At 59.1% G+C, this 20,560-nt stretch overlaps 1 protein-coding gene across 1 annotated transcript in view; it reads left to right on the top strand.

The window, feature by feature from the left end:
• ABCA13 (ATP binding cassette subfamily A member 13) overlaps positions 1-20,560 on the top strand; it is a 188,038-nt gene that overhangs the window by 119,034 nt on the left and 48,444 nt on the right. The window contains exons 36-42 of the mRNA XM_072791800.1: positions 3,012-3,101; positions 7,717-7,786; positions 10,761-10,876; positions 12,003-12,084; positions 13,915-14,023; positions 17,929-17,983; positions 19,197-19,374. Of these exons, the coding sequence (XP_072647901.1) occupies positions 3,012-3,101; positions 7,717-7,786; positions 10,761-10,876; positions 12,003-12,084; positions 13,915-14,023; positions 17,929-17,983; positions 19,197-19,374 (700 nt within the window). The remainder of the gene's footprint in view (positions 1-3,011; positions 3,102-7,716; positions 7,787-10,760; positions 10,877-12,002; positions 12,085-13,914; positions 14,024-17,928; positions 17,984-19,196; positions 19,375-20,560) is intronic.

The raw sequence follows: 20,560 nt of genomic DNA, 5'->3' as shown, positions 1-20,560 counted from the left end.
CCCTCTTAAGTGACTTCAAACCACTTCACCTTGTCCACTCTGGTCCACTTGCAAGTCATGCAGATCTGCAGTTCCCGTTCTTTCTGCCCTGCTCTGCGGATGGTGCCTTGGTTTGCATGTCATCTCTGGATGCTGCTTCTTCAGCGTGGTCAGCAGACGGCAGGTGCCCTGCACCCCAGAAGCTTCCAGGCAGGGCGTCTGGCTCGCAGTTCCCTTTCCTTTGTAGATAATGTAATAGGAGATCTTGATCTTATAAGATTTCTTCTTTGTAGAGTGTTGGATCTTTATTCTCCATCTTCTTCTCATCAGACCTTCAGATTTTGGTGCAGGAAGCCTCTTTGGGGTCAGGTTTGGAAACATGCATCTGTTCCAGCAGGTCCCCGGGGTCACTCTGAAGCACAGTACATTTTGTGAGTAACCTGGAGAGAGGAACAGTATCCCGTTTAAGAATCACCTCAGATTCTAAACTTCCTAGTCTGGGAATGATAGATTTCACGTGGTTCTAACAACATATTGAAATATAGGCGAGAATTTGAAGACAAGCAAAAAGCAATTGTTTTAGGAACAAGCATTTGAATTTTCAGACAACAAGGACAATTGGAAACCACGGTGGTTTTGTTTTATTTTATTTTTTTCAACAGCGACCTCTAGACCTGAGCAAAAATCTAGTAGAAACTAAACTATGACATTTAAACTTGCACTTGGTAATTATTCCCAGTAAGCCACTTTATCGATCAATATGTGTTTCTTGGAAAGAAAAAAATACTGTAGACTTTCATATTTGTTCTTGGATTAATGGGTCAAAAGAGAGCAATCCAGAGTATTTTCCGAAGATGCCACAAATAATGTTTTCTTTTTATGGGCAACATTTCAGTGGGAAATATGTCCCTTTGCTTGTGACAGGATCTTCTCATTTGTCAGTATCGGGGAGGCTGTTTGCTCCGAGAAACATCGCCGTCGGGACTCTCCACACGCCTCTCGCTGCCTTCCCGCTGCAGCTGCAGGGAGTCCTGTGGGCCGGGGTCAGCCCCAACCCTCAAGCTCTGCTGTATTTCCTGCAGTGGGAGCCTGGCGTGGGCGAGGCCGGGAGGGGCCAGGAGGGTCTGGGAGGGCGGGCATGGGAGGGGCCAGGAGGTGGGGGGCCGGGCAGGGCCCGCTAGGCTCGGGTGGGGGTGCGGCCTCCTGGGAGCCCCGTTGGGCCGCATCTGTCCCAAGGCTGCCCCGAGGAGTGTGGGGGTTTCAAAGCGCATAGATAACGAGGCGCCGCTGATAAATGAGGAACAGAGGAACCGCAGATCGCTGTTAGAGGCCCATTAGGGGTTAGGAACGTTGGAGATCCCGTCTGGGGAAAGGGCTGCACGCGGAAATCCTGAAATTGGTTCTCGTTTTGGGCTTTTATTGGCGCCTAAGAGACGTGGGGTGCAGTAGGCCTGACGCCTCGCCCCCCACCTTTGATGCTGGTAGCAGCCCAACCGTATTTGGGAATTGGCATCTCCCAGTCCGTGGACAATCAGAAGAATCCGTGGTTGAACCTTAGTTGAGGGTCTTCCATTGCTTAAGCGGAGCTACTGTTCCGAGTTCTTCAAAACAAACCTTTGGTGCATTTGTTGATTGATGCGCTGCTTTTTTCCCAAGAAAGAGATTTGAGGGCGCCCTTATACCTGAGTCCTCTATCATGCCAGGAAGACATCGTCTTTCCTTATCTTGGGGATACGTGTTCCTGACCGTGTCTACTCAGAGGCATTGTGTGAATGACACGGCGTAAGTTCTAGAAACAATAAACCAACTTTCTTTCGGAAATAGTCATTCAGAGTTTTAATTGCTTTAAATGAAGTCATTCCCAATCAGTCCAACTTTGACAGGTTTATTTATTTACTTTTAAAGATTTTAGGGATCCCTGGGTGGCACAGCGGTTTGGCGCCTGCCTTTGGCCCAGGGCACGATCCTGGAGACCCGGGATCGAATCCCACGTCAGGCTCCCGGTGCATGGAGCCTGCTTCTCCCTCTGCCTGTGTCTCTGCCTCTCTCTCTCTCTGTGTGACTATCATAAATAAATAAAAAATTAAAAAAATAAAATAAAGATTTTACTTATTTATTCATGAGAGACACAGAGAGAGGCAGAGACATGGGCAGAGGGAGAAGCAGGCTCCATGCAGGGAGCCTGACGTGGGACTTGATCCCAGGACCCGGGGTCATGGCCTGGGCTGAAGGAAGGCGCTCAGCCACTGAGCCACCCCGGTGCCCCATTTTAGACAGGTTTAAGTGGTCTTTTCCTCTCCATTTTCTCAAGTCACGGTGACTCTTATGATCCATGTACAAAATGTAATATAGTTTGTTTCCACACCTCCCCCAAGGTAGAGGAATAGAACGTCTTACCGCTGACGATGTCTTCAGTGAGGAAATTCAGTACTGGTGGGCTTGGTTCTTTTTCAGCAACGCTGCTTGAACTATCACCTGATTTCTGACACTTGTTCCAGTAAAATAAATATGATAATTGGATGTGTACTTAAAGCACACACAGGACTTGTTACCAAGAAAATGTCATTCCATATAGCTCACATATAGAAATAAGAAAACATAAAAATACAAAGCTCCATTGCAGAGCTAGGTGATTGAACAAATTTTCAAACCAAACCAGAGTTCCCACAGTAAGAGGAATTTTAAATAGATTTTAATATATTAATGTGATGAAACATTGTGCGGCCTTTAAAATTTACTTTTAAAAACCATGCAAAAATGCCAAAGATGGCAGGATTATAGTAATAAATGAAAAGATGAGAGCAGTAATGCACTGTGAACATCCATATCCGTATATAAAGATGCAAATCCTTAATCTTATTGCTGGTTTGGCTTTACTATACAGACTCCACAATTAGCTTTATCTGCCATCACGGACAGAGGAATTGCTTGCCTGCATCAGCTCAGCCAGGGCATGCTGCCCTGTGACCTCCCGATGAGCACTAGCACACGGCGCCTTACTGCCTTCTTTCTTTTTGTCTTTGGATGAACAGCAGCGGAAGCGACGGCCAGGAACTCGCCCAGGTGCTTTTGCGGAAGTTTGGAGATCAGGATCTGCTCTGTGGTGGTTTAAACCCAGACCCGTAAGTATCAGACGCCTTTACCAGAGTGCACGCTGCAGCCCCAACCCTGCAGACCCAGAGCACCATCTCCCTGCTGACTGGTCTTGCCTGTTGCAAGTTTATTTTATTTTATTTATTTTATTTTATTTTATTTTATTTTATTTTATTTTATTTTATTTTTTATTTTATTTTATCTTATTTTTTATTTTATCTTATTTTATTGTTTTATTTTATTTTTATTTATTTTATTTTATTTTTATTTTATTTATTTAATTTTTATTTATATTACATATATTTTATATTTTATTTTATTACTTCATTAATTTTATTTTTGAAAGATTTTGTTCATTTATTTTAGAGATAAAGAAAGTGGGGAGGAACAGAGGGTGAGCACAGAGTCTGTTGGGATGGGGCGGTGTGATCCCATGACCCCGAGATCATACCAGGGGCTGAAATCAAGTCCCACCGATCAACCTGCTAAGCCACCCAGGTGCCACCCCCACTAACAAATTTAAATGACTCGAAATAACTGGAAATAAACATTAGCCTAAGGAGTAGGTTAGGCTGCATACTTGCCCCTTTCCTTCCTTGGCAAACACAGGCTTTATATTATATATTAGAAAAATAATCAATAATCAATAATTAATAGCGTTCAATTTGTTTCATAAAACCCCAAAGTAAAAAGTATAAAATAGCAAGTAAATATGAGACATGCATTAACTTATTCACTTTTTGGGAAAACTTGCACGCATGAAAAGATGTTTTTTTTTGTTTTTTGTTTTTTTACAAGAAAACGTTTAGTCCATTTGGGGGTGAATTACTTTGGCGAATTTTTCTTTTTTTTTTTTTCGAATTTTTCTTCTAAGATTTGAAAATGATTGCATTGAGAGGACTCTTTGATGAAACTTGTGAAAGTCTGCCTTTCTTCATAAACAATTTTCACTACGTTTGCTTGGCTGTTACTTATCGAGGATCTGCTGTAAATACAGGGCTGCTGTCGGAGCCAGGATTGATGCTGGATCTGGCCCTGCCTCAGGAATTTACAGTTCTGGGAAGAGCACGTGGGGAAAGTGATAAAACCACAATGATGGATTAAGTACCGGAGTGTACATTTTGGGGTAATAAATAGAACAATCCAGACAATAATGCGATATTGGCAGTAGGTTTTCCTAATTAGTGATGACACATCTTTCACATTAGTCATGTGGGCAATTAGCTCGGGAGCAAATAACTATTAGTGGGCTCAGTAAGGAAGAATTAATAGAAAATTCATTATGCTGCCCCACTCTAGTCTGGTTGGAAACCAAAGCCATCCCGCTTACAGAGGGCGCATCGTTGGCGATGCCTTGGTTTCCCGCGCGCTGAGCCTCACAGGACGTGACATGCGGTGGCAGAAACTGACGGGAGCTCGGGGACCTCCTGTCCTCAGCTGGCTGGCAGATAAAAGAACTTTTCTTTTTTTAAGATTTTATTTATTCATTCGAGAGAGACAGAGCGAGCACAAGCGAGGGTGGGGGCCGAGGGGGCCCCCGCTGAGCAGGGACCCTGAGGCCGGACTCTATCCCAGGACCCGGGATCATGACCTGAGCCAGAGGTAGATGCTGCATGGACGGAGCCCCCAGGCGGCCCAGAAGGAGATTTCCTTATCAAATCTCTCAAGAGGGGGAAAAAATGTAGGTTCAGCCCTAAGGACAGCAGGGATCCCCCCTGCAGGCCCCTCCCTAAGGCCCCGCTGACTCGGCCCCTCCCTCAGCCCGGCCTTCCTTCCTTCGTTTTCTGCTCAGCCCTTCTTTTCTTTCCGGATCTGTGGTTTGGTTTTCTCCTTTCTCTTGGTGAAATCCACGGGGGCTCCTCTCAAGCGGTCCTAATCAGCGACCTGTCCTGCCCTGTGCCTTGGTCACCAGGACAAAAGGCCGGGGCTGGCGGGGGGCTGCCTCCCACAAGGCTGCAGATGGAGGGGCTGGAGGCTGGTCCCTGCTTCTTTTCTAGGTTCTCTGCCTGGTCTCATAATTAAATCGAGCTGCGGCAGATTAACAGGAGAAGAGCAAGGGTAGTTAGTATGGGAGGGGGCTCACGGCAGAGACGCAGCCGCAGCCGCTCCACACCTTTTAGACAAAGAAGCCATACGTTTGAGAATTGAGAGGACCCAGGGGTGTGGGCTTGGGAGGGGTCGGGAGGAAGGAAGTGACAGGGTTGGCTTCCCAGGGCAGCTTCCCCGGTGAGAAGGGAGCGCACCTGCCGTGGGGACTGTCCTCCTGCCTGGGGCAGAGGGCCGGGCCTGCTGCCCACCAGCACTTAGTCATCGGTGCGCGATGACCGCTCAGCCTGCCCTGACCCCATCCCGCTCAACGCTTGTGTCAGCATCTGCCCAGGTGACAAAAACCAGGTCTGATCTGCTAAGGTCCCAGGTGGAGGCCAAAGGTTCTCCGTGAAACCCGGAGGTTCCCTTCCCTAAGTGAGAGCCGGTCTTGGATTCGGGGTTGGCTCCATCTCCCTGCCCTGAGGCCTCTCCCGGAACCGGCCACTTCCCCGTGAGCCCTCTGAGGGTCACCTGGGAGGATGTGGTGATGGTTCTTGACCTGCCTTTGTGATTAGATCTTCAGGATGAGCTCGACGCTGCCCCTTTTCGGAAGCAGCCTGGTGGATTTGGATGCTTAGTCGCGTCCTGCGGAGTCGCTGGTCTAGAGCCGCCTCCCCTCCTCGTGGGAGATGGGCCATTCCGTCCCCGGAACTCTGGGGCCCGGTGGGGCAAGGGGCAAGGTGGTTCCCCAGGTTAGACTGCAGCCCGTGCGGTGTCACCGGCAGCCTCAGCGCCCGCGGTCCCCAGGTTCGGTCCCCTAGGCTGCAGCAGCTGGCGACCTGTGTCTCCGGGGCCCCGCAAGGCGGGTGCTGGGGCCGAGCCCGGGGAGTGCGCAGGTCAGGCTCCGTGGACACGCAGGGGCCCGGCTCCGGGGATGCGGCGGGTCGGGGGCAGGTCCCGCCCGGCCCAGAGCCTCGAGCGCAGGCCCAGGGACCCGGGGACCCACCCCGCTCCGGTGACCTCAGGCCTTGCAGGGCCTCCCCTTTCTCTTCCGAGAAGTGGGGCCCACGAGGAGGTGTCGGCAAAACCCCCGGCGGGGTGGCCGTTGCTCGGGAGATGTGTGTCTCCCCTTCTGAACCGAGTTCCGAGGGGACAGTGTAGCTCGGTAGTGGAGCCGGCGGTGGTGAGTGTGCTTTGGTAACGTTCCCGAGCGACCTCGTATTCACGGGTGGCAGCAACACGAGAACGGGCGTGCCACGGCTGAGAGCTGCCCGGAGCTGCCGGGAGCGCCGCCAGGTCCCAGGAGCACTGGGCGGGCAGCTGGTCTGCGCTGTTGCTCTCTAAGTGCCCGTTAAATTGCTGCGTCCCGCCTCGAAGCGGAATCGGCAGCTCCTCGTGCTTATTAATTGCTGCAGTGCTGCCCGGACCAGCTGGTTCCAGAGCAGGGCCTGAGGCGTCAGAGTGGCCCCGGCCCTGGAGTGTGGCCCCGGCCCCCCAGCCCCCCTACCCTGGAGCACATCCCCGGACTCCCGAACCCCCAGCTCTGGAGCCCGTCCCTGGACCGCTGGCTCCCCAGTCCCCCTGCCCCAGAGCATGTCCCCAGCCCCTTGGCCCCGGAGAGCATCCCTGGACCCCTGGCCCCCCGGCCCCTCAGTCCCTGGTCCCCCAGCCCCCAACCCTGGAGTACGTCCCTGGACCCCTGGCTCCTCAGCCCCCTGGCCCTGGAGCGAGTCCCCAACCCTCCACCCCCCAGCCCCCGGCCCTGGAGCATGTCCCCAGATCCCCAGCTCCAGAGTGTGTCACCGGCCCCCCAGCCCCCGGCCCAGTGCATGTCCCCGGACCCCAGCCCCGGAGTGTGTCCCAGGCCCCCCAGCCCTGGAGCACATCCCCAGCCCCCTGGCCCCTCAGTCCCCAGCCCCAGAGAGCATCCCCGGCCCCCAGCCCCGGAGTACGTCCCCAGCCCCCTGACCCCGGAGCACATCCCCAGACCCCTGGACCCCAAGCCCCCCAGCCCCAGAGCATATCCCCGGCCCTCCAGCCCTGGGGCACATCCCTGGCCCCTCAGTCCCCCGGCCCCGGAGCACATCCCTGGACTCCCAGCCCTCTAGCCCTGGAGTATGTCCCCGGCCCCAGAGCACATCCCCGGCCCCCCGGCCCCCAAGCCCCCCAGCCCTCCAGCTCCAGAGCATGTCCCTGGACCCCTGGCCCCAGAGCGCATCCCCACACCCCTGAACCCCAAGCCCCCCAGCCCCAGAGCACATCCCCAGCCCCCCGGCCCCCAACCCCCTAGCCTTCCAGCCCTGGAGTGCGTCCCTGGCCCCCCGGCCCCCCAGCCCCTTGTCCCCTGGCCCCCCACCCGGGAGCCTTGGTCGCACATCCCATCCCGCACAGCCAACCAAGTGAGCGTCATTTAATAGACTGGAAATACTGTCATTGTGATAAAACATCGTCATCAGATTAGCAGCTCCAGCTGTGAAAACCAATGTACGAGCCATGCCTTGTGCAGCGGGAGATGCCTGTCGTGCGGACGGCTCGAGGCTGACGCAGCCCTCTTTTGTGGGAATAAAACTGCTCTGTGGTCTGAGAGATCATCCCGGGCCTCTCCTTTGTCTGTAGGATGAATGCTTCATGCTGGCGCCTGGACCCCCCGTCTGCCCCGCGAGCCCGGGATTCCTGCGGCTGCCCGGTAGGTCTGTACGGCGTGTTGCATCTTTGGTGAGTCTAGAAAGTAGCAGCAGTCGGCTCCCTCCGTCTGTAACGTGACTCGGAGTGTCTCCGCAGCCTCCCGGTTGACGGCACCAGCTGGCTTTTGGAAAAGTCTCGTTACGGAGGGTGGACGTTTACTTTTTATTCATCTATTTTCAAGGTATTATTTATTTGAGAGACAGCAGAGCGGAGGGTGGGAGCGGGTGGGAGGAGAGGGAGGAGCAGACTCCCCCGAGCAGGGAGCCCGACGCAGGACTCGATCCCAGGACCCGAGATCACAACGTGCGCCGAGGGCGGATGCTTGGCCGACTGGGCCTGGAGTGGACGTGTATGTGACACGGATGTGGCCCTGCTGTTCACCGGGATAACATCCCCGATGGCATTTTTCAAGCGAATTAATCTTCCTCAATTCGTGATGAAGAAGCTAGAATTGCCTTTTGGCGAGAAATTTCCCCAAATTTTAAGGAGGATGACCTCAAGCCTCGTCCCGTGCCTACGTGAGCATGGAGAGTGACTCCTTAGAAGCTGAGATACCGCCTGGCTTTTGGGATTAAGGTCGCTCACAGAGAGGAGGGAGGGGCCCCGCCATCCCGTCCGCGCAGGTGAATGAGCTGAAATTCCCCCGAAGACCGCGGGGACTCTCCTCAGCGGCATCTCCTGACGGAACGAATAACGAGCGTCGGCCTGTCGGGCACCGGCACGGGGCTCGCGTGCAGCCCTGGTGCCCAGAGGGAGGGGAGAGCGGGCACGAGTGCGCGGCGGCCGCCGTCAGGAAAGCACGGCCCACGGAGAACACGCTCTCGGCGCTCCGCGTTCAGCGGCCGGGACACGGCCCTCCCTGCCGAGGAGCGACCCCGGGGGTCATGCCCTGGACGAACCCGCTTTCCCCCCGACGCGGGCGGCGAGTGGCAGCCCCGTGGGGGAGGCGCATGAGGTGCCCGACCCAGCCTGCGCCCCGAGCCCCCGGGCCCCCGCGGCCGGGTCAGCCTGTGGGAGCTCCCCCGGGGCACAGCCCGCGGCCTCGGCTCCAGGCCCACAGGCACGACGGCGGCCCTTCCCCCGCGCTCCGGTTGTGGAGCTGCCGCCGTCCATCCCCTGCTCTGCGACTGTTCCCTTTCTGTTAAATCTGCGCCTTCCCTTACGAGCTACCTCGGATCTGGCGTCACCAGGCTGGGGGGCGGCGGCAAAGGACTCAGCTGTCCCCAGAGTCACGCCACCTTGTGTGAGCGGCAAGATTCCGGGGACACGCACATAGGGAAACGGGTGTGGGCGCAACGGCTCCCTGGACGCGCGAGCCTGGCCCTGCGGACGAGCTGCCTCTGACGAGGTCCCCCTGCAGCCCGCCCGTGACACCCCTCCCGGTGACCCCTGCCCTCCATGCGCTGTGACCTTTCCTGTGACCCCTGCCCTCCGTGCACGGTGACCTTCCCGGTGACCCCTGCCCTCCGTGCACAGTGACCTTCCCGGTGACCCCCGCCCTCCGTGTGCAGTGACCTTCCTGGTGACCCCTGCCCTCCATGCGCTGTGACCTTCCCGGTGACCCCTGCCCTCCTGCCCGCGGTGCCGGGGTGACACTGCCCTCCGTCCACAGGGCTGGGCCAGCACACACCCAGCATGTTTTGTGGCTTATGTGACCGCTGAGTCCTTGCCTGTGGCACCTGCGTCCCTTGGGTCACACCGGGTTGGACCTCAGACCCTGCCCCCTGGGGTCGAGCCGGCCCGGGAACCCGAGTGTCCTAAGGACGCAGACCGTCTCTCTCCGCTTATGTCCCCCCGAAGCCCCGTGTCCAGCCCCTTGGGCTCCAGGCAAACCCGAGAGTTCCTGTGACCCCACGACCGTGTTGCGGGGTCAGCTCTGCTGGACGGGACGCGTGACCTTGCAGACATGCCGTGAGGGGACGCGCCGAGGGGCCGGGGATCAGGCTGGGCCCCGAGGATGAGGGGCTGCTCTGGGGCCTAACTGCCTGGAGGGCAGCCCGGGAGGACCCAGGGGTGGCCGTCGGCAAGCAGGTGGCTTCCCACACACGGGGGAGGGTGCGCTTGCTTCCTGTGGCTGCGAGGGGGACTCGTCACAACGGTGCATGAAAGCGGCAAGTCCGTGCTGTCACTGTCTGGGGTCAGAAGTCTGGCACCCGCTCACGGGGACGCAGTCAGGTCTGCCTGCTTGGAGGCGGCGGCCGTTGGAGCCATCCTGCCGGCTTCCCTGCTTCTGTCCGCCCCCTCTTCTGGGGACACACGTGCCCGTCAACCCTGGAGAGCCCCCCCCCCCCGAGGTGCTGATTCCAACGACGTCTGCAGCCTGTGCCCCAGGACGGAGCCGACAGGCAGGTTCTGGCCTTCGTGGGCCGGACGGCGCGTCTGGACGGAGCCGCACGGGCGAGGCTGGAAAGAGAACCCGAGGACGCGTCCGAGCGCACGGAGCTTCGTCACTGGGACCTTTCTGCGCAGCTGAAGCCAGTTGCGGCCGTCTCTGCCGCCGTGGATTCTCTTTCCTGACCGTCCCCGGCACGGGGTCTGGGTCCCCACGGCGGCCGGGCAGGGCCCCTCTGCAGCCTCCATCCTGTGACTCGGTGCAGCCGCCGGCCTTCCACGCGGAGGCTGGACGAGAACTGGTTCGGCCTCCACGCCTGGCGCTTCTGCGAGACACATGGGCTTTTGAATCTGTGCTTCGCATCCCTCTCCGCGGGGCCCGGGGCTCCCCAAGTCCACCAGAAGCCCCATCCTCCGTGGGCGTCTCGCCCTCGCACGCACGGGAAAGGCCGTGAGCTCCCGAGCGGAACGGAGGGCGAAGGTCGGGGTGGCGGGCGCCGCATACGGGGCCAACAGACCAGACCGTGTCACAGGCCCAGGTAGTGGCGGGGAGGGGGTCGCGGGCGGTGACGCGCGCCGTGAGGCCGGGAAGCCTGCGCGGGCTCTAACCACCCGTCTGCCTTGCCTCCTCGGACCGCCGGCAGTGCGCGAACACGAGCGCCGGGGCCCCCTACCTGACCGACCGCCTGGGCCACACGCTGCTGAACCTGTCCGCCTTCCCGCTGGAGGAGTACTTGCTGCTGCCGGCCGCCAAGCCCAGGTGGGTCTGCGCGGTCCCCGCGTCTCCCCTCCAGTCACCGGCTCGGCCCTGACGCTCCTAAAGACGCCAAGAGATGCTGTGGGCCATGGTGAGGCTCCTTCCGGGTGCAAATGCCGCCCGCAGAGGTTCGCTCCGGGCGCCAGAGGCGAGTTTCCCTCTCAGAGACCAAGGCCGTGTCGGGAGCGTCTCGACCCGTCTCCCCCTTAGCGGGGACGGCCTAGGAGGAGTCCCCTCCTTGGACGCTCCCCCTCCTGCTGCCCACCTCTTCCTTCGTTTTGTTTTTGATTTTTAAGATTGATTTATTAGAGCGAGTGTGCACGGCGGGAGGGGCAGGGGGCGGGGATCCCAAGCTGACCCCGTGCTGGGTGCTGGGCGCAGAGCCCGACCGGGGGGGCTCGATCCCACGACCCCCAGATCACAACCTGAGCTGAAGACCAAGGCTCAGACGCTCGGGTGACCGAGACCGCAGGTCCCCAGCTCACCTCGTATCCCCAAACGCGTCCCGGAATCTGTTTTCCAAGGCGAGGGCTCGAGGGCTTGCTTGCCAGGGACTCAGTGATCCGTGGCCCATAAAAGGCCCCCGGTCGCCGTCTCTCCGACGACTTCTACCCTGAGTGAATGAATGAGTGAACGCATGAGTGCACCACGCCCGGGGGTCGTGCATCCTCACCCTGGTCGGGGCCTGGTCGGGGCCTGGTCGGCCGCGTCTCCTCACCGTGCGGGCCCCGGACAGCGCGTCCCTGTGTGGAAGCCTTGGCCCTCCCTGTTGAATACTCGGGGTCCTCGGTGGACGCCCGGCTCCCGCGCCCGCCATGCCCCCTGCGTCCCCAGCACCTGTGTGGTTGGGATCCAGGTCACACTGACCCTGGAGCCGCTCTTGGGCCGTCAGGGTGGTGACGAAATGCCCCCCGGCTGCACGTGCTGGCTCACTGATCAAAGCACGGATCCCAGGGTGGGCGTCCGCCGTTGGCTCAGGGGTGCTCCCAGGGCCCTGGGGTCGAGCCCTGTGGCAGCTCCCTGCTTACCGAAGAGCCCGCTTCTCCCTCTCCCTCTCTAATAAATAAATGAAATCTTTTTTTTTAAAAAAAAAAGCAGATAAAGTACTAACAGCCGCCCCTGTTACCAGGCTTGGAGGCTGGACGTTCGGAGCACGGATCCCTGCTCAAGATGCGGATCCAGATGCATCCCAACCTGACACTGTGGCGAAGGTAAAGGTCTTCCTTTTTCTCCTCCCTGCATCAGGCTTCCTGCACGCTGCGCTCTTTCCCTCCTTTTCTTTCTTTTTCTTTAGAATATTTCATTTGTATGTATTTATTCATGAAAGACACAGAGAGGCAGAGACACAGGCAGAGGGAGAAGCAGGCTCCATGCAGGGAGCCTGATGGGGACTCGATCCTGGGACCCAGGGGTCACGACCTGGTCCAAGGGCAGACGCTCCCCGCTGAGCCCCCCAGGGACCCTCTCACCCTGCTTTGAAGATAAAAATTAAACAACTGGAACAAAATGGGATAGAAAGCCCCTGACCAAGGGAAGAGACCCCGTGGTCTGTCCTCCTTGCCCCCAGTGATGCCGCTCAGGGAACCCTGGTGTCACAGGACCTTGGGTCCGCCCACGCTCCCCCAGAAGAGCCTAGACTGTCCTGCGGTCTGTGCTTAGTGCCAAGAGCGATTTCTTCTTTTTTTGCAGTTAAAACACACACACAAAAAAACAAAAAACAAAAAACAAAAACCCAGAATTAGCGAACGATCCTCTGTGACATTAAGAACGACTTGAGGCGGAGGTGCAGTGGCGGGCTGGTGAGGGCCGTCGGGGGTCTCCTTTGTGGGCGGCTCACTGGGGTGGGCTCCGGGCGCCCCGCGACCCATCTCGTGCTCGCCTTGCCTTTCTATGTGACGCAAGTGGTGGTTCCTGACCTCGTGGCTCTCAGCCGCTTGGCTGTGGCCACTGGGGAGCTGGCGGGAACTGGGTCGTGCTGGGAGGATGTGGGGGGGTGGTTGCCCGCAAGGGGCGTGAGGCCTGGTGGCCTTGCCACTGCGGGACCTGGATGCTTCTTTGTGGGACCTGCCGGGTGGCAGCCCTGATCCCATTGCCAAACACGGCCCCGTCCAGAGAAACGAGCCGTCCAGCCGGCGGGATGAAGACCGGGGCCGCCAGTGGGGTCGTGGGGTCCTCGCAGCGTGCGGCAGCTCCCCCAACGGAATGTACAGCCCAGGGGCCCCCGGGGGCCCAGCGGTTAGCGCCGCCTTCAGCCTGGGGTGTGACCCCGGGTCCTGGGATCGAGTCCTGCGTCGGGCTCCCTGCATGGAGCCTGCTTCTCCCTCTGCCTGGGTCTCTGCCTTTCCCTGTGTGAATAAATAAATAAAATCTTAAAAAAATAAATAAAAAAATAGAAAAGAGTCCATTAGAATAGCAATATCCTTCAGTACAGGTCCCATCAGTGTGTTTGCTCTGCTCTGTTATCTCGGCTTTCCTGGCCTCGTCTCCTGTTCCTCCTCCGTCCTCTTCCTCCCGACGGACAGCCGCGCTGCTCTATTCTCCGTGCTCGGCGAACGTTCAGGTCAATGTATTTGGAGAAATAATGTTCCGTGTTCAGTCATTAATTTGAAAGTAATCTTTTTTGTTTTTTTTCTGATCATTTTCTTTGCTTTTAATTTGCAGGTCAAATTTTATTAGCTTACTGACCGAGAAAGAAAGAAAGAAAGAAAGAAAGAAAGAAAGAAAGAAAGAAAGAAAGAAAGAAAGAAAGAAAGAAAAATGATGGGTTTAGGTTCCTTTTTCGCTGTGAAAATATAATTATAGAGCAGCATTCACATTTGTTCTGGGGAAAATTAATCTATTTTTAGCTGCAAATTATATGCTCGAGATGAATGTGAAATTAGCAGAGTGAGGGGCCTGCCTGCTGCCGGCCCGCGGGGTTGCGCCCGGGCCCGACGTTCAGGCGCTGAAGCCCGTGGACTCACGTCCTTTGTGTCTCGGGGTAGCTGACGGCGTGGGACTGACCTCACGAGACCCATTACGTGTTTTCTTGTGTGTTTTAGGTGTGGTACAACCAGAAGGGCTTTCACGCCCTGCCTTCCTACTTGAATCACCTCAACAATCTCATTCTGTGGAGACACGTGCCTGCTGCCGAGGACTGGAGACGATACGGTAATGGCCCGTCCCGTGCAGGCGCGTTCACTGCTCAAAAGCCAACGTTTCTGAAGGGGAAAGTGCAAAGACGGCGGAGCCGATGCACGCGAAGCGTGATGAGAAGGTCTTCCCAGGGCAGCCTCTTTGTGCGTGAACGCACGAGTCACACGATTCTGGGGGTTGGCCTCTGGCGTCGCACAGTGTCCCCACGCTCTTGCCGTTCGGGCCCCGTCTGCGCAGTGGGGTGGAGGGACGGTGACACGTTCCCTCTTGAGGGCCTCGCCGTCTCACGGGAGCGAGAATCATTCCTCTTTTTTTTTTTAATAAAGATTTTATTTTTTATTTTTTATTTATTCATGATAGACATAGAAAAGAAAGGAAAGAAAGAAATGAAGGAAAGGAAGGAAGGAAGGGAAGGAAAGGGAGGAAAGAAAGGAGAAAGAAAGGAATGGAAAGAAAAAGGGAGAAAAAGGAAGGAAAGAAAAGAAAGGAAGGAAAGAAAGGGAGGAAAGAAAAGAAAGAGAAATGAAAGGAAAGAAAAAAGAAAGAAAGCAAAAGAAAGAAAGGAAGAAAGGAAGGAAAACAGAAAGGAAGGAAAGGAAGGAAGGAAGGAAAGAAATGAAGGAAAAGAAAGGAAAGGAAAGAAAGGAAGGAAAGGGAGGAAAGAAAAGAAAGAAAGAAATGAAAGGAAAGAAAGGAAAGGAAAGAAAAATGAAGAAAAAGGAAAGAAAAAGAAAGGAAGAAAGGAAGGAAAAGAGAAAGGAAGGAAAGGAGGGAAAGGAGAGAAAAGAAAGGAAGGAAAGAAAAGAAAGGAAAGGAAGGAAGGAAAGGAAAGAAAAAGGAAGGAAAGAAAGAAAAAGAAAGAAAGGAAGGAAAGGGAGGAAAGAAAGGAAAGAAAAAGGAAGAAAAGGAAAGAAAGGAAAGGAGGGAAAGGAGAGAAAAGAAAGAAAGGAAAGAAAAGAAAGGAAAGGAAGGAAGGAAAGAAAGAGGAAGAAAGCAAAAAGAAGCTTATTTGGAAAAATTGACCCAAGGTCATGTCCGGAATCCAGAGTGACTTGATTGACTTAAGGGGATGTCATTTGCCTCCCTTGCGTGGGGCAGGCTGCAATTCATCAAATTCTTTCAGCTTCTCAAAAAAAAAAAAAAAAAAAATTCAAGAAAGCAGCCAGCTGTAGGAGCATGGACGGGCCGCAGCCGCCGGCTTTACTCACAGCGTTTCCTGTTTCCGCATCAATTCCAGGGAAGCAAATCCAAAGCGATTTCCCGGGTGTCCTCACCTTACCCCACTTTATCTTTTTCCTCCCGGTTTGTTTCCCACCAAGTGTGTAATGAAGCGAGGCTGGATCCTTCGGTGGCACCGTCATCGCGTGGGAAGCTGGTGGGGAATACGCGGAAGGAAACACGCTGGTGCCCAAGGGCAGTGGGTCTCGGGGGAGGGCAGCAGGCGGTGCGCACGGGCCTCGAGCGCGGGGGTCCCCGGGAGACACGGTGCCCGCGGCGTCCCCGCGCGGACGAGGGCCTTGTAGGGCGGCCGCGTCAGCCCGCTGCGCTGCTCAGAGGACGAGGCCCAGCGGGACCGGCCACCGGCGGGCTCTGGGGCCCTGGGCTCGAGGTCAGGCTGACGTCAGAGCCCTGACCCCACGACTCCCGCAAGTCGAGAGCTGCGTCCTGGGGCCGGGACCCCGGGCCGAGGTCGAGTGAGAGCAGGTCATAGCCACGAGGGAGTCGTGCTGTCCTCTCGGCTCAGGGCCGGGGTCCGGCTCGGCCTGGTCGCCCGCCTGGCCTCGTCCGACAGAGGGAGGACTGTGCGCCTCCCCGGCGGCCTTCCCCTGTGTCCGAGGATGAGCGCGAGGACCAGGACGGGTGCCCGGGCTGGAGGGCGGAGGGCGGTCGCCGGCAAGCCACCTGGCGGCCGAGCGCTCCCCTGAGTCGGGCGTTCCCCGGGCCTCTGGCACGACGTGGAGGAAAAATACATGAAATCATAAAGTTCAGACGGATGGGAGCCAAGGTTAGTGTTAGTTTTGGGGAAAGGAGAGAATTTAAAGAGCCGGCAGCTGCAGGGGGCAGTGGGCAGTGTCCTCGGGGCCTGCGTCTCCGGTCCTGTCGCAAAGCACCGCGGGAGTGTGGGGCAGCTGCAGAGGCCGAGGTCATTCAAGGTCGGTCGGTGCAAGTGGTTCAGAGGATCAGAGCTTTCCTCTCGTTAGAGAGGGCACCCCGGGCGTCCGCGGGGAGGGACCCCAGCCGTCCATGGAGAGTGACCCTGGGCATCCACGGAGAGGGACCCCAGGTGTCCACATAGAGCAACCCCCAGGTGTCCATGGAGAAGGACCCCAGCTGTCCACGGAGAGGGACCTCAGGCGTCCACGGAGAAGGACCCCAGCCATTCACGGAGAGTGACCCCGGGTGTCCACGGAGAGGGACCCCAGGTGTTCACGTAGAGTAACCCCCAGGTGTCCATGGAGAGGGACACCAGGTGTCCACGGAGAGGGACCCCAGCCATTCACAGAGAGCGACCCCGGGTGTCCACGGAGAGGGACCCTGTCTATCCATGGAGAGCAACCCCGGGCATCCGTGGAGAGGGACCCTGTCCGTCCACAGAGAGGGACCCGGCCGTCCACGGAGAGCGACCCCGGGTGTCCACGGAGAGCGTCCATGGAGAGTGACCACGGGCGTCCACAGAGAGGGACCCCAGGCATCCATGGAGAGGGACCCCAGCCGTCCATGGAGAGGGACCCGGCCGTCCACGGCGATGCGTACCGTGTTACCGGTGGGGAGAGCAGGGCCCGGACGTCAGTGGGGAGGCTGAGTAGACGAGGTGGCCGTCATGGACGCATCACCTCTGTCGTGAGCACTTGGTTAGGTGACTTCCGACGGGCTCTGTGGCCACCCAAGGACCGACGGCACCGCGTGGATGCGCCACGGAAGAGCCACGCTGGAATGATCGGAAATGGCCCGGAGTTCACACGCGCTCGTCCCTCCCCTGCCCGGCCGTCTCCTGTCCCCGGTCCCCTCCTGGGATGGGAGGCAGCGGAGCACACAGGATGCGCAGTGGGGCCCCGGGCTTGACCCGCCCCCGGCAGGACTGGGTGTGCTGCGTAGATGGAGCTGTGGAGGAGGAGGAGCCAGGCAGGGGCTGTGCCGACCGAGAGCCGTGGCAGCCGTGACGAGTGCTGCAGAGGGAGCCCGTGCCTCAGGGTCGTGCGTTGCGTGGGCCTGTTCCTCGCCGCGCGTGCCGACAGCAATCAGATGACCAAGTGCACTCGGAGCTACGCGGGCAGACGTCTTCTCTGTCGACCGCCGAGGCGACAAGAGCCCCTTGCAGTCCTCGTGGCTGACGCGGGGGCTCCTCAGGGCAGCCACCCGAGGCTACGTGGACCGCAGTGGTTTCCCACAAACGGGGTGTGCTGGGATCTAGAGAATCAGGCTTGTGGCTCTCAGTCGGCTGTGTGTGGCCTTGGGGAGTCCCTACCACGTGCCTCTGCCTCAGTTTCCCCCTTTGTGCGCCCCTCCCCTGCGCGGGCACAGCTGCCCCGGGTCCAGGTCAAGGCCTGTGCGCCGACAGGTGCGTGGGGAGGATGCGGATCCTCAGAGGTCCCCCTGCGGCCCGTGGGGTTCGGGAGTCGGCATCGTCTCTGAGCAGCCGTGAGGGGGCGCAGAGCTCCCCGCACTTACCAGTGGGGTTTGTTCCCCTAAACCCGTCTTACCTTGAAAATATCCTCAAAGATGCACTTAACGCACGGAGCCCCTGGGCGGAGGGGAGGGGCCCGGGTGGGTGCTGGGGTCTGGATGGAGGGGAGGGGCCCGGGCCCGGGTGGGTGCTGGGGGGCCTGGGCGGAGGGTAGGGGGGCGCCGTGGGGGCCCAGAGGTCTGGCTGCCGTGGGGTCCGGGGCTCGCAGGCTCACCCTGTGACGTGTCTTCCGCAGGAATAACGCTGTTCAGCCACCCGTACGGAGGCGCCTTGCTGAACGAGGACAAGATGTGAGTTGGGGGACCGCCGGGCGAGGCGGCCTGGGGGGGGCGGAGCTTGGGTTCTAGGGGTGACTTGGTGGCCCGCTGCGCCGCCCCACGATGCCGGCTTGGGCATTTCTTTGCCGTTTCTTTGCCGAGGGGGACGACAGCGGCCACTGGGGGACGGGCGTTGGCCTGAGCTGGAAACGGAGGAGCGTACGGACTCCCCGTGTGATCCGTTGTCCCAAGGGCGTGAGCTCCAGGAAGCTTGGGGCCCGTCTCCCAGGTGCTCCTTGGGGCGCCGTCTTATTCTAAGGACTTTATTTTATTTATTAGAGACAGAGAGAGCAGGGACAAGGCAGGGGAGGGGAGAGAGAACCTCAAGCAGACCCTTCTCGGAGCTCTGAGCCTGACGCGGGCTCGATCCCGGGACCCGAGACCCTGACCTGGGCTGGAGGCGGGCGCTCCCCCCCCTCACCGAGCCCCCGGGGCCCTAGAGATTTAAGCCATGTCTTCACTTCACCTGGGATTCGAATTCACACCCTGAGGTCGAGGGTTGCACGAGCCACCATCTGAGCGGCGGGCGCCTGGGGCGTAGGGTCGGCCAGGGTGTGGGTGTACCTTGGGGGAGGGAGGGCGCGCCTGCCCATCCCCCCCTTTTCCACGCGCCTGGAAATCTGTGTGTAACTCGGCTCCCTGAAAACTTAGCGGCGGCGTCGGTCGCGTCCTCCCAGGACCTGCCGACCTGCGCTGGAGCCGCGGGCTGCTGGGCGCCCCGCTTCCCGGGTGTTAGAGCAGCAGCAGCGCCCAGCAGGTCGACCTCCCGCCCCACGGGGATGCTCGGGGGCCCTGTAGGCTCCCGGGGAGGAAGGTGCAGCGCGGGGTCGGGGGTGGCCAGCCATGTCTACGCGGCCCCTCGGAGTTTCTGGGGCGCCCTGGGGGCTCAGGCCATGACCCTGGGGTCCTGGGATCGAGTCCTGCGTCGGGGTCCCCGCAGGGAGCCCGCCTCTCTCTGTGTCTCTCGTGGATAATAAAGTCCTTAAAGGTGGAAGCCCCAGGAGCGCCCCTCGGCCTCTGCAGGCCCTCGGGAGGCCTCGGGAAGGGCCCTCCTGGTGCAGGTGCCTCGCTGGGCTGGGGCTGGGGCTGGGGCTGGGGCTGGGGGTGCCATCCTGCCCCGGGGGGGTCGTGGGAGGTCGCTGCGGGTGCTGCCCCCCCCCGGCCCTGACGCCCGCCTTTCCCGCAGCCTGGAGAGCATCCGGCAGTGCGGTGTGGCGCTGTGCATCGTGCTGGGCTGCGCCGTCCTCACCGCCGCCCTGGGCAGCTCCGTGGTGCACGACCGGGCCACCAGCGCCCTCAGGCTGCAGCGCATCAGCGGCCTGGGACACGCCACCTACTGGCTCGCCAACTTCCTCTTCGATGGGGTAGGTTGCTGGGGCAGGGGGAGGGGCGGAGGGGAGGGGGCGGGGAGGGGGAGGAGGGGGGCGGGGAGGGGGCGGGGAGGGGGAGGAGGGGGGGCGGGGAGGGGGAGGCCCTGGGGCTGCCGCGAGCCACAGGCTTCTGCCCCCCTCACCCGCCCACCCCACCCCCACCCTGGGACACGGACCCCCCACTCTGCCCCCCGCACTCCTCTCCCCCCACACACAGCCTGGCTGGGGTGCTGCAGGGGCAGGTCCCGCTCCCGTCCTCCACCTCCCCCCGCCCCGTCCTCCCCTCTTCCCTCCCCTCCCCCCGCCCAGTGCAGACGTTGCCCGGACTCACCATCCGCTCCCCAGCCGCATGAGTGTGTCCTCCCCATCCACCCGCCCCGCGCCCCTCCGACCTCGGTCACATGTGTAGGGACCCACCCTCCGGGGCGAGTGGGGTCACCAACCGACAGGGGAGGGTGCTAGGCGGGGGGGTTTCCAGAGTACAGAGCCCGGCCCGTGCCCTTGACCCCTTGCCCGTGCCCTTGAAGGCAGCTCGCACCCTTGACCCCGGCCCACGCCCTTGACTCTGGCCTGTGCCCTTGACCCTGGCCTGCATCCTTGACCCCCTGCCCGCGCCCTTGACCCCCTGCCCGCGCCCTACACCCGGCCCTTCCCTTGACCCTGGCCCGCACCCTTGACCCCTGCCCATGCCCTTGACCCCTGCCCACACCCTTGACCCCCTGCCCACACCCTTGACACCCAGCCCTGCCCGTGAGGCGGCTCCTCTTTATCCTGCGATGCCCGCCCTGGGGCTGAAGGGCAGGGAGGGTGCTTCTCTTCCCCGGTGACCCTGTTTCCATCGTTGTCCCATCGGTTCCCATCTACGTAGTGGATCAAACCACTCATTTAGCAGTTTTGTGGCTCTGTGTGGGCGAGGTGCATCCACGGTGCGGGGACACATTCGCGGCAGGGCCATGGGACCCGGGGGGAGGAGGGCAGGGGCACATCCCTGAGTGCACGTGGGGCAGAGGCCAGGGTCCCGGGAGGTCCTGGAAGGTCTGGGAGGTCCCAGGAGGTCCCAGGAGGTCCCAGAAGTTCTGGGAGGCCCCAGTAGGTCCTGGAAGGTCCAGGAGACCCAGAAGGTCCCAGGAGGTCCCAGAAGGTCCAGGGAGGTCCTCAAAGGTCTCGGAAGGTCCTGGGA

Source organism: Canis lupus, chromosome 21, assembly GCF_048164855.1.
Source record: "Canis lupus baileyi chromosome 21, mCanLup2.hap1, whole genome shotgun sequence".
In the NCBI taxonomy this organism is placed as follows: Eukaryota; Metazoa; Chordata; class Mammalia; order Carnivora; family Canidae; genus Canis; species Canis lupus.
The sequence above is the reverse complement of the archived record's forward strand: the minus strand, read 5'-3'. Positions and strand labels throughout refer to the sequence as shown.